General features: G+C 40.1%; 2 protein-coding genes across 6 annotated transcripts in view; one reads left to right on the top strand and one right to left on the bottom strand.

Annotated features, from left to right (window-relative positions):
- Positions 1-4251, top strand: part of MTBP (MDM2 binding protein) — a 36099-nt gene extending 31848 nt beyond the window's left edge. For 2 of the 4 annotated variants that reach the window (XM_049824654.1, XM_049824668.1), the window contains exon 22: positions 149-4251. In XM_049824654.1, the coding sequence (XP_049680611.1) occupies positions 149-184 (36 nt within the window). In that variant the 3' untranslated portion in view covers positions 185-4251. The remainder of the gene's footprint in view (positions 1-148) is intronic. The other 2 variants (XR_007509063.1, XR_007509066.1) reach the window with 2 other exon arrangements.
- A 345-nt stretch (positions 4252-4596) lies between these two features.
- The window catches only part of SNTB1 (syntrophin beta 1), a 117410-nt gene continuing 108767 nt past the window's right edge, over positions 4597-13239 (bottom strand). Inside the window, exons 5-8 of one of the 2 annotated variants that reach the window (XR_007509079.1) lie at positions 11023-11219; positions 9049-9239; positions 6208-7688; positions 4597-6177 (exon numbers count right to left, since the gene is read on the bottom strand). Coding sequence is in view for 1 of the 2 variants with exons in the window: in XM_049824792.1 (XP_049680749.1) it covers positions 7596-7688; positions 9049-9239; positions 11023-11219 (481 nt within the window). In the remaining variant the exon portion in view is untranslated. Of the gene's footprint in view, positions 7689-9048; positions 9240-11022; positions 11220-13239 lie in introns of both variants that reach the window. The other variant, XM_049824792.1, reaches the window with a different exon arrangement.

The following is a 13239-nucleotide window of genomic DNA, read 5'->3' on the forward strand; positions in this document are numbered from 1 at the left end:
TAGTTTTAAATCCTGTTTAGTAAAGACCACACAGGTAGTGATAAAGGTGGTGATAAAGAAAGAATTGATAGAGTGTATGAGATGTTCTTAAGTTGCTTTCAAGATCTGTAGTTACATATATAATTTGTTTTCTTATTTATTTTCCCAGGTGATTGAATGGGTTTTGGAGAAGACTGGCAAGTAGAGGTACTGAACTGGTGCTATTCACATCGTCCTGAAAACTGCAGAGACAGAGCACTTCCAGTTTTAAGAAAAGCCTTATACTGCCCAACACAGGTGCACACATATCTACACACCGGAAGGACTTTGGTCAGCGTAATTATGTATACTCAATTCCCAAGCACAGTAGCATGTTTTAAAAGTTTTTATACTGAAAGTTTTAATTTTTTAGAAAATTCAAATGAAAAAAAGTTTTTATATTATAAATATATACATATTTATTATGTTTCATTGTTAAAAGGAATATAGCTTGACTTGGTTTGATAAAGCTTTGTATGTTTTTCAACCCGTATATTTGTTTTTTATGTGAATAAAAACCCCACCAGATTTAATTTTAATAACAAAACTACTTTGTTTTACCTTTTTTTGCATTAAGACCTCTATTCTATTTATTACTACTTGCTGTTGTATAAACAGCTGTTTACAGCGTTGACTGTTGACATTTTATAGAATAATTAAGAACAGTTCCTATTCTGCAGGTGAAAGCAAACATAATTAGAATTTGAGTCACAGTTATCTCTGTGTTGTAGTACAACAACAAAAAAAAAAAGCATGTCTTTTGAAACTTGATGCAAGGTCCCATTAAAGAAAGGATCATTGTTTTACAAGCTGCATTTCTGGTATCATTTCATGTGTACTCTCTGTAACACTCCTTAGAAACAATTCATAACAGAGTTCTGAGATTTCTTTTCATGGGGGAGGAGAAAATCAGAATATAGCAGTAATGGTGATTGTGAGAACTGTGAAAGAGCTGGCATGCTATGATAAAATATAATGGAAAGAATAATTTCTACCTGAGTTGTGGGCATAGTGAAATACTAAATTCAACCTCAGTTTGCTTAAGTCTCAGGTATGTACCTGCCTTGTATGAGTGTAATTATTCAAGTTAGTATTATGTTGAGAGGAGGAGTTCCTACCAAAACAAATATATTTCACAGCTTTCACTGTAAGGATTTCCTGTTCATCATATAAACTAATGATTAAAATTGAGAGAGATGCAGTGTTATTGTTTGCTATATTCTCCTGGAAGAAAAAGGGATTAAGCAATACTAATATAAACAAAATGTAGTATTATAAAAAAGTAATTGAACAAAACCATGTGTAGGTTAGACTTAATACTGTAAAATCTACTCATTCTCTAAAGAGCCTTCCTGATTTTGTGACATTTCTTCTTTGCTTAATTCTATTTTGTGTAAAGCCAAGCCCTAAGGCGGTTTTCCGCGCCTAACAGGATCTTGCATTTAACTCTTCTGTTCCTTTGTTCCAATGTGTATTGTTCTCCTGAACTCTACAAGAGCTTTTCTGTGTGGGTGTGTACTTGTTTTAACTGCACTCAGAGCCTCAGTAAGAAAGCTGTGTAGCTGTTTTACTGTGACAATGGGCTCTAGTGAGTACAATGGGCGTCTTAGCCCAGGACAAACACAACTACTTAGGACCGGGATTACATTTGTCTGCAAAATGCCACACATCTATAGCATCCCGGTTCTACTGATCTGATGAAATAGAAATGCAATGAAGGTAGATATTTAAATAATTATTTAATAAGTGCATGCATGAAATTGCTCCAATGTATCTATTACTGTGTATGGTTCACATTTCGTTGCATTCAAGACAGAAAAGAAGAAATTAATCAAGACATTAATCTTCATTAACATTTAATACTGAATAAAGTATCTACTTCCAAATAGAGAGAGAAAAGCTATTACAATCTCATCTCTTCAACCTGAATGCTGATACTTTCGTCCAAATACTAAAGCCACTGAAAGTTGTATTTCCTCCTTAATTTTGGGGGGGTTTATAAACTTGTGATTACAAAAACTTTGTAGTTAATATATTATTCAGAAGTTGATAAGCAAAAGTACAGACACTCTACATTACATAAAATACTTGAGGCTAATTGCCATGAACTAAGAAAAGCCCTTTCAGGAAAGTAATCAATACTCTTTAATGGGCTTTCTTGATGTAAAATTATCTGCCACGTATCTGTAGAAGGACTTCTGTAAAAAGGTGCTTTTTAAAATTATTTTTTATTATTGTCTCATTCCTCCCTTACCTCTCTATAGTGTCCATAGTGAGCCCTGGATGTAAATACTAACTATCTTACTTCAAGTAGAACCCAGTGGTTATTGTTTTAATTAATTCTGTAGATTCAAAGGCTAGCCTTAAATAATCAGCAGGAAAGCAGTCAGGGAAACATAAGCATTTTGATGTATTGTTTGTTTGCATGATTCCCAGTGCTGAACTAATACAATCCTGCCCATGTCTCATTTACTCTTTGTTACTACGTTGCAGGGTTTTTTAGGGTAAGCGATAGCTAGTTTATTATCATGGCTTAACACTGTGCCGCATTTGAGCTGCGATAACTGTCCTTGTCCATGCTCTTAACCTACAAAAAAGCATGCAAAATAATTTTACCTGGTCTACCGTTACAGCGCGAAACCAAATCATCTTACACGTGTCGTAGTTCAAAGACCTCACACTGAGAGTTCCCACAGCTCATGTAACATGTTGTAGCTTACATGATACAGAATGTAACATCACCCTTTGCCTCTGAATTTCAAATTATTTTCTTGTTTGTGGGTGCTGAACCCAAAATCCAGTCAGCCCTATGCATACTTTGGGCGGTTGCTTTCATGTTTTTTAGAAGTCAGGATATAAGTCATATTGACCAATATACTGTTATGGGTTGCCCGTAATCCATGTTACATGCTTATACAAGATTGGGTAAGACAACACTGATGTGGTTGCGATTACTTGGTGATATGATTACTTGTAATATTACAGCAATTGCATGATGAATATCACTGGGCTACCACAGAACTTAACTTGGGTACAAATGCTTTTCCAAATTCACAAACTCTCTTTTCCATATTCACAGTTCTCCCTGGGGATTTGTTTTCTAATGCCTCTAATTCAAGCACAGAAATTCTGACAAAGGAGACAAACTGAAAAGCTAATCCTTTGTGGAAAAAGTAGCTGGTATGTTCACAAGAGGTTGTTATCATTGTTACTTAAAAATTTAATGTTTTTCCCTCATGCTTTTAAACTAAACTTTTGCCCTGGTTAACCTAGGGGTTCGCTTATATCAAGCAGGCTGAGTTTCTCGAAATTTTGCTAGTATATTATTATCTGCTCTTTAAAATCAAAGTCACCACTGAATTCAGAAGTGTCCATTTTAGATACAATTCCCAATTACTTTATAGTAATAGTATATACAGTAATAGTGTGTGTGTATATAGTAATATATAATACATACTATAGTAATAGTCCCAGTAAACAGCTATTTATAAACCTACCAGTATGACTCTTATGAAAAATAAGATAAATTTACCAATCAATGATAGTATAACAATCTGGGGCACATCATTTGTTTAGGCCCTGATTCTGCTTCCACTGAAACTGAAGAAGCTCCAATTAACCTTTAAACATGGGTAAGAGGGCACTGAGAAGTCTTGCAGATGGAAATCAGATCAACCTATACTTCAAATCAGCTGTGCTTCCGAACGTGAAGAGCTGGATGGAGTATGCCTCCATGTCCTGTGGCAAGAAACAATACTTACCTTCCGCAGAAGGAGAAAGCACTTGTTTCGTTATTTGGAAATGACCAATTCTAATGATGTTCGTGGTAGCCATTTACTTGGTAGCACGTAAAGAGTTGCGTTCCGATTTATAAAGTACCTTAAGAGATGCTAGTTCCATTTAAAGAGCAAGACTCTTGGGAAACGCAGTATGTTTCCCTGAACACACTCAGCTTTATTTTCTTTTATTTTTTTTTAACAAACACCTTGTATCACATTTTTCCAATAACATGTATGTTCCAATATGTATCCAAGTCTTTTTAACAGTGAAGCTGCTATACAAACTTTCTGATCAGACTGTTCCATTTACAGTCAGTATTTTGTGAAAAGAGTGGAACTTGGGAATATCCCTTTGTAGGGTTTCCATGCAGCTGGTCTGCCATACCTCAGATCAGACTGAAAGAAGAGGCTTAAATTCCCACAGTGAGCTTTTCTATTTGGACCACTAAGTTAAGAATTAAAGTAGAAAGGAAGAAAACCATCTCTTTTTCCATAACCATTCATAAGGTAAGCAAGGCACATGTTGGCCTTACTCCTTGAATGCAGAAGCTCGAGCAGAAATTTCTGCTTTTTTTTTTTTTTTAAGACTTCTATAACCACCCAGTTAAGTATAAGCAAGAGAGAAAGCATTGTAACTTCAGCAGGTGAGTCTGAGCAACCTTGCCCAGAACATCCCTCTGGCCTTTCGGTAAATGCCAGCAGCAAAAAAAAAAAAACAACTGCATACTTATGCTTTCAGCCTGTCATCAACATTGCCACATGAACACCGAGCTTACTTGATAGAAGCACCAATGCACCATTGACAGTACATTAATACTTTTTTTTATTATTTTAAATTTTTAGAAGTCATTCCATCAATACGATGAATGTTCTCTTAAGTAACTGAATTTTTAACAGAATGACTGAGGTTTAAAGTGTAATTTTCCCCAGCCCAAAACCAAAGGACAGCCTTTGCAACAGCTTGTTTGGGTACAAAGTAACCTCACCTCACAAAAATCCAATAAATGACTTTATTAAATATATTCTTTTCCTCTAAAATATAAATATTCACTATACTCTTATAAATGTGGAGTAGGTTCATATTTCATTTGTCTATCCCATCCAAATATGAATCAGTCCAAAATCTGAAAATGAAGAAATAGCATCTGTAATTATCATTATTTTTTCTATAAATATATATAATATGAATTTCCTTTGCAAACTGTTTAGTTATTCATTTATACTTCATATAGTACTGAGCACCTTAGATAACATATTGTGTCATTTAATTGTTGGTACTAATATAGGAATTTGTAATATTTACAATGCACATACATGTTAGGTATAACATTCCAGTGATTTGTAAGTATTAAAGGAACAAGGAAATAGTGCAGTATAGTTTACATATGTATTTAACCTACCCCACTGTATGCAAGTTTTCACTTCAATCTCTGGAACTTTTATAGGAGCCTGTGTCCAAATTTTTAAGTTATACTTTGGAACAGCAATAAAAATGTCCTGAATCGCTTTTTAAAAACTTCACACAACTGTTTACTTGACGATGTGATGTGAGTCCATACTCAAAGACCCAGTCCCCCCAGCGTACCGACTGCTCTCAGCTTCTCAGAAGACGTTCTCCTAGAAGCTTCCAAAGCAAATGACACCCAAGTAACTGCCACAGAAAGTTAAGTGAACGGCAGTGGTTGCTAAATGAGAAAAGTCCATTTGGAAATTATTGGAGAGTTATGTAACATGTTATCTCCTACCTTGTGAATTTACACGAGGAATTAATTTTTAAGTGCAAGTACCATGACAGTAAAAACAAAGTTCACAGCTGGGTGAATCCCCTTCCAGGCTTGCTCTTGACTGGTGGGACGTTCTGGGAGTGGGGCTGCTCTTCCAAATGGCGATTTAGCTGTTGTTCTTCAATGATCATTTTCTGTATTTGTGGATTCAGCCCATCATCTTAATTTTTTAATTAGTTTCAATGATTAAGATAGCTATGGAAACCACCACAAATTAATTCCTATACTGTGAATAAACAGCATGACTTACACTTAAATTTCAAGACTTAGCTTAAAAGCAACATGGAACCAAACTGTGTTTTTAATTTTCCTCTTTGCCAGCCAAGTGATGCTAAGGTGAAACTTAATGTGCTTTCTCAAGAATAAAAGAAGTGTTGTAATATGACAAGTGAACTTCCACAAACTTTGGATTTATTACTTCCTGTACAGTTCCTGTCCTTCAAAGTATGAATTTAGGGCAAAAGTCTAAAAGCAAACAAAATCTCACCCCTATATGAAGCAGTTCTGTTTGCAAAGTAAGAGCAACATAAATACCATCCCTGTTCTGCTTCCCAACCTGACCACGTTAAGCCAGTTTAGTAGTTCCCTGTTCCCACCTGACCACGTTAAGCCAATTTAGTTCCCACCTGACCACATTAAGACAATTTAGTAGTTCCAGGTGCAAGCTGTGTGCATCATCTCTGATGATGAAGGTCAGTGTTCCTGCCTGCTGCCTGCTTTGCACCCAATGTAACTGTGAACAAGGCTGAAACTCAGTGATTCGCATGTTTTGACTTAAAACGGTAAGCTGTGGTGCAAAACAGGAACTAGTAAGTTATGGGTACGGAGGTGAGCGTCGTGCGTTTCACCAGTAAGGAATAAAGCTGAACTTGCCAAGTCATGCTCACAGGAGCAGTTCCATATTAAGGCTTTTCTGGCAGCACAGCTCATGTTCCTGCCCTGGTGTGTTTCCTCACTGTTGTGGAGCTTCTTGAATAATTTTTCTGATCTCATCTAGAAAAGTCTCAAAAAATCAAGTCTTCCTCCTTCCCCACATTTGTTCTTCTATGAAGACCACACAACCAGCCTTGTCAGAGCTGAGGGGGTGACACCGTAGGGGTAGGAGGACAGGAAGCTCAGCATGGCTTTCTGTTGGAAAACCACTGTGGAAATGTGCTGGCACAAGCTTAGGTCATGCTTCAGCATGGATTTAGGTAACTTTTACCTGAGCTGGGGATCCTGCGTAGTTGAAACTCATTAAGCCATTCTGGGAAGTCACTGTAAAAATACATCCTGTGTGTTCAATAACAAGGGACACTCCTACCTACACCCCACTGACAGCCGGCTCCCAATACATCGCTATAGCTAGTCTTGCTTTGGGTCCATCGCTAGGAACGTACACAAGATGTCTTCGTCATTTAACTTGAAAGTGCCCCTCGGCAGGGACCCTCCGGCTGCTCACTGACCACAGCTCTATTGCTTTAGAGCATCTGACTCAAAGGTGCATATTGGCATGCTCTGCTGGGTATTCAAGCAAGAGGTTCTGACAGCGCTCCAAGAGAAAAATCTTCTGTAAGCGGTGCACAGGTTAGAACAGAAAAAATATTTTACGTTTGGGTGGTGGGACAATCTTGTTTGGAGAACCTCTACTCAAAAATCTTTAAGCTTGCATCACAACCAACACCCGCTCTTGTCTGCTTAGCCCTTTACTTATTCTATATAAACAAGTACATTGAAATAGGCACAATTTATGATTCTGAAACATTTACATGTATGGTACTACACGCTTTTACTGTCTCATATGGGATTTTAAAATCCCGTTATTTACAATGAAATCCACTGTTTTCCTTGTCATGTCACCTCTTTAGCTGATCAAAATGAAACCTGGGCCTTGGAAGACTGCAGAAATGACCAACACCCAGTACTGAACCCCAAGCTGGTGTACGCTGCTAGCTGGTATGGGCTGCTGCTGTTGACTGTACTTCAGATTAGTATGGTCGCTTTGTCCTTCTTTGAAGAAACAGATGTATCCCACTTATGCCACCAAGCCAAGTCTTGTAATCTTTGCTGACAGGAAGGAATGAATGATGAACACAATTGGTTTTGGACAGGAATGAAGGTCCAGTTGCTGAAAAGTACAGAAAGAAGCCAAGTTGAGAATTATTAGATTACAGCTCAAATAAGCGATCATTTACGGAGTACTTGATTAACTGCTGCCTGGTATTTTGAACAGGCTTCTATTAATAACAAGCCTTTATTACAACATACTGTCTTTCCTTTGCATACAGCTGCAAATATTTAGGTTACAGAAAGTAAGTAATAAGCATCTTGAGAGCAGATGGGATCCTGGTGCCTTTGGGCTTGCATCCACCTGGGTAAGCAGCAGAAAATGGAGTCAGATGCTGCAAGCAGTTTCCCAAGAGGTTCAACCCCTCCATCTTTTCAGGCTCTGTTTCTGACCAGGGATGGTGGTCAGATGGTCTATGTCCAATACCCAGCGCATCTGCTGTTGGTCATAGCTGAAGCCAGGATACTGCACTTTCAGCTGATGCTGCATGGTTGCTCCTCTGTTCACACAGCTGGCAGCGAGACTGAACTGAGACTTTTTTTTCCATAGTCACAGTTCAGATGATCTCACCACATCCTTGCTAAGCACGACAGACTTGTCAGTGTGACCAGCAGGTTCAACAGTAGGTTCGCATCTAAACAAACCAGATTTGCCTTTCCACCAGTCGACTTTATTGAGAGCTAGTAACAAATTCCCTTCTGAAAGCCCAACAATAAGCAGTTCAGAGAGTATATATTATCAAAGGTGATGTGAAGAATTAGGCACCCCACGTGCTCAGGAACTGCTGAAAAAATTTGGCAGGAAAGACCATGTTTACATGCATAATTTATGGTATCTAAACTGCTTGTAGGAATAAGCACCTTATTTTTAGGCATTGCGACAGCTAACTTAGAGGTCTAAGCAGACAGTTTGCACTACATCTGTAGTCTTCAATTTTTTTCAGCAACTAGATGTTCAAAAATAAAATGTAGCTTGTTGTCATAACAAAGTCCCTATGTGTACATTGGAATTAATAATATCTCATTCTTAAGTTCTTCCACCCACAATCATTTAAAAAGTTAAATGGATACATACAAAAATTCTAACATCTGGCTATTTAGAGATACAATTTGTTCTAAATGTAAGAAATCTTTCATCCCTCCTTGCATGGTTTTACCATTTTCTCTCTCTTTTTAGTTTATTTCCTTCTAAAGCCAGATTGTCATGCTGCACTAGGAAACGGTGTCTAAATACTGGTACTGGAACCTGGTACTGGCCAGCTGTTTAGAATAGAATAGAACAGAGCAGAATATAATATGCAGTAGGAAGGGACCTACAACGATCATCTAGTCTAACTTCCATTAGTGCTTCTCCACCCCCACAGCCTGAAGGACACCAAAGGGATGGTAATCTGCATCCCATTGCTAAACACAGTACTTACAATTTCTCCATCCTTTCCTCCAAAGTCTAAATAAAGCATCCTTATCCCATCATCTGAGGACATTTTCAGTTTTTCGTAAGGATATTGTGCAATTGTCTTAGAGAAGGCACCATCTTGCGGTTCAGTTGTAAGAGAGAATCCATGTTCATAATGGATGGTCAAACGGCACTCCTGGCTTTTATATGTGCAAGCTGAAGAAGGAAACAAAATTTAGTCTGTAGTGTTCTTAAAAGCAATAAATTCTATTTGGCTGCAGATATCTGCATTTTACATTCAATCTCAACACTACTTGCGGAAACTAACCTTTCCTAAAACCAGGCTAATCATGCTCTAACTGTAAACCTGCAGATTTGGGAAAACAACAGAAATCTTTCTGTTGTGCAAGGTCCAAGCAAGGTTTGTTAGTTAGGGTGTAAACACACAGACTAAAATTGTGCTCAGCAGTAGCAGTAGTGGTGTCAGGCCTTTCGGTTATTCGCTGCGTTCTTCATGTTGCGGCATACATCTACATGCTGACACAAAAACAATCTACTGAAGTTTAAGAAGGCTCAGGCTGGCATTTCCTCCTTCCAAACCTTGACAAAGTCACAGCTACTCTTCTCCTTATGTCTGACAGACATAGCCAGAATCAATAAATGCGGCGCACAACACACGAGAAAATTAGAAGCTGTAAAGGGTTTCCCTAAAGTATTTTGACAAAGATGAAGACACTCCTGAGTCCTCATTAGTGTTGTGGTAATTGAAAAAGGGCCCAGATAATTGTATATAATAGCTACTGCAAGCAGAAAGTCTGCATCTTCCCCTCAGCTCAGAAACGTAGGCCGTGATCCAAATTAAAAAATGAAGAGTTCAGGTGTTCACCTCCCAAATTCTCTGTTCCACTACTTTCCCCTGAACAGGTCTGCCAAGAAGGGTCCTTGGCACTGGGATAAAAGCACCACGATAAACGAAGGGGCTGATGCCCTCCTCCTGTTTTGGAAAGAAAGGCACCCATGTCACTGAGCCGAGGAGATGGACATGCCCTCAAGGTGGTCCCCACTGAACAGTCCATCTGGTTTCCACACCAGAGGCCGTCGCAAAGCCGCCCGAGCTCCCTGCGGGGCACGGGGCCTGGCAGGCCACGGCCAGGCCTCCCTGAGCTCCGGAGCACCTGATGGCTTCGGGAAATTGGAGCTGCCCTCGGCCACGGAGCGGACTTGTGCTTTGGCTCTTGCTCCCACGTTTTTAGGCAACGAGTGGAGACAACGTTCAACTTTAACAGCCCCACCAGCTGTAGGGCTAGCAGGGGAAGGACTCCCAAATCCCAGGGGCACTCAAGAGAAAGGCACAGCCTCAAAGCCTCCCTAGGCTAGCAGCTACCTCGCCGAACCAGGCATCACCCCAGAGCATCTGCAGCCGATTACTTTCATTCCAGTCGATTTTGCATGTACAGAAGTGCTAAGAAGTGACACCCTGATGCTCAGGAAGGGAAATGACTAGCCATCAAAATGTGGCTGTTGGACTGTTTGTATTTTTTTTACTCTTCTCGAGTGTGCAGTGCTGGGTGAATAAATGACCAATTCACACTTGTGAATGTGCCGCTCCTCCTCTGCCTCCTCCCTCTGCAGGAGAAACTCCCGCCAGGCTCTCAGGAGTCTCCTCAATCTCAGACAAATGCTCTTTTCTGTGGGTTTCTGGACAAACCTCTGACGATCACTCCTCTGTGACACTCAGCCCTATGTGGCTGACTACAGACTTGTGTCTGAAACAACAAGCCGAAAACAAGACCAAAAGTCAGAAAGACAGTGACTGTGTCGCAGGCCACAGGTACCACACCAGCTGGGACTGGCTCAGAAACCAAGGGGACAATATTTTAGATGCAGAGTCCTAAATATACACATTTTTTTAAATGAATCACCTCTAGCAGAAGGAGCCTGAGCTACCCATGAGGGTCACGAGGAGGTGTGGAGATGCAGTGCCACAGACGTTACTCACATGTGGTGATTTCTGTGATGAGCTCCGCAGAATTGTGGCAGCCCTGCACTACGCTCCTCGTCCACAGTGAGAGGTCTCGGCTAGTCTCTGTCCTGAACAGATGCGTTTCAATCCCTTGCCTTGTACCGGTACGGGTTGCAAAAGACAAATCCACCCCTGACTGCGGTGAGCCTTTTCCTGGGCCAGAATGGACCAACCTGCAATTGAAAACACATCATTGGATTATCACGCTGACAGAGCACACTGTGTCAAAATCCCTACCCGAGCACAGCTCTGCTTTATCCTTTCCTAAACACGTGTGGTTCAGAGCATGAGAACAGGCATCTCCTCTGTATTTGAGCCTAAAGTGACTCCTGGTGACACTCAGAAGAGTGAAGGTCCAAGGCAGCGAGTACAGCAGCAGCTGGACATGCAGGTGATGATGGGGATGTCTTAAAATTTCCTAATGAACTGTACAAAACACCCATTTGGATGAGGAAGTGAGGGAAATCACTGACTGGTCTGTGGTGATGGCATTTGGTCCACAGCTACAAGTGCTCGCTCAGATAAGGCAGCTGAATCCAACTTCCACTGTCAAGCAGCATTTGCCATAAAGCTTAAACATCTGCAGACAAACTCAACGGTAAATGCTGTCGGATAAAGTAAGAAGTTCTGTGAAATAGGCAGATGCCGAAGTACTGTCTTGTGCATACTTTTCCCATAAGGAACCTGTAAAATGCAAAATGTTGCAGCTACTTGTAATCTGAAATTCTTTCACATTTTGCTGCAATTAACATTTTTTTGCCTGGCATCAACAGCTGCTCTCCTGTGACCAAAAAAGGTTTGTTCATCTGGGCAAACACTAATTGCAAGGAATATTTTTGAGTGAGAAAATCAGCACCTCATAATATTTAATTATTCTTTAAGACTGCCCTTTTGGTGTTTTTTTTCCCTGCAAAAGTATGGACAGTGAATACAGAATTCACTTAGGGACACGACACTGATTCAGCTGAAAAGAATAAGCCAGAGGAGCTCATCACTCTTTGAGATCCAGAGACTAACCCTCAGAGGGAGTCACAAAATGAAATTCTTCTGAAAACCTTATTTCTGTCTTGTGTCTCCTGTTTCCCTTTCTATAGCCAAACAATATACTTCCTATGAGACTATAGAGTAAGTATGTAGCATGGTAGTAGAATACTTGTGCTGAAGGATAAAACATTAGATTATACTAATCATCTACTGAATGCTAATTCACCCTCAAATTATTGTTTTTGCATCTGAAAGAATAGTTGCCTGTTAGCTGACACTGTAGAAGTGTGCCATCAGAGATGTTTATTTAATGGAGAAAAAAAGCAGAAAGGAAAGAAAAAGCACAACTTTAGCTTTTCAGTTATTAAACCACTACCATAGGGTATCTGAAATTTTCCCCAATACCCTGGCATTACATGCTGACATTTGGGATGCACATTGTGCCGAACAGATGCATCCCTCTTTCATACCCCGCTAGAAGGTTTGCAAGATTTGTTCATGCTCAGGTTTGTGGTAACTTTCTTTGGATTTTAAGCATCTGCCTTGATTTCATAGTCCTAGGAGGTCTCGGGAGGCAAGATGCAGAGTATCCTGGTCAGAGCTGCCCTGCCCCATGTCTGGGCAGGAAAGCCTCTTCCAAAGAGGCACCACCACTCTCCCCAAATGCTTTTTTTGCCCCTAGAAGGGCTGCGTCAATGCCCCACTCAGCTTTGATATTCAAGGTCTCCTAAATGCACCCTGGGCAGATCTTGCAGTTGGGGAGTCAGCAGCAAACAAACAGCCCAAAAACATGAATTCACTTTCATTTGGCATTAGGAAGTGCAAACTCTGAGGGGAAGCTGCATCTTGATAATTAAGGCAGGAGACTGGGAACTGAAATCTCCGGTGACTTCTGCTGCTGCCTGCCCCTGGCCAGTCACGGCCACCGCTCTCATGCTGCCTTCTGCTACTGGGGCAACTGCGTGAAAGCAGCCTGGAAAATCACATCAAGTTTGTCAGTAAAAATAAAGCTATTCCAGCTTTTCCCTGGGTCATCCCTTCTCCTTTACACAGTGCTCATCAGCTGTGCTAAAAATTGTTTTCTAATACTTGTGATACTGAATGTGTGACAGACAGATGGTTCCAATGTTTTATTTCCTTTCAAATCCAACCCCCACTCCCCTACATCTTCATGCTTTATCCATAGCACTGGCACTGTAGGTTTTTCAG

The sequence above is a fragment of the Accipiter gentilis genome, chromosome 2 (genome assembly GCF_929443795.1).
Source record: "Accipiter gentilis chromosome 2, bAccGen1.1, whole genome shotgun sequence".
Classification (NCBI taxonomy): Eukaryota; Metazoa; Chordata; class Aves; order Accipitriformes; family Accipitridae; genus Astur; species Astur gentilis.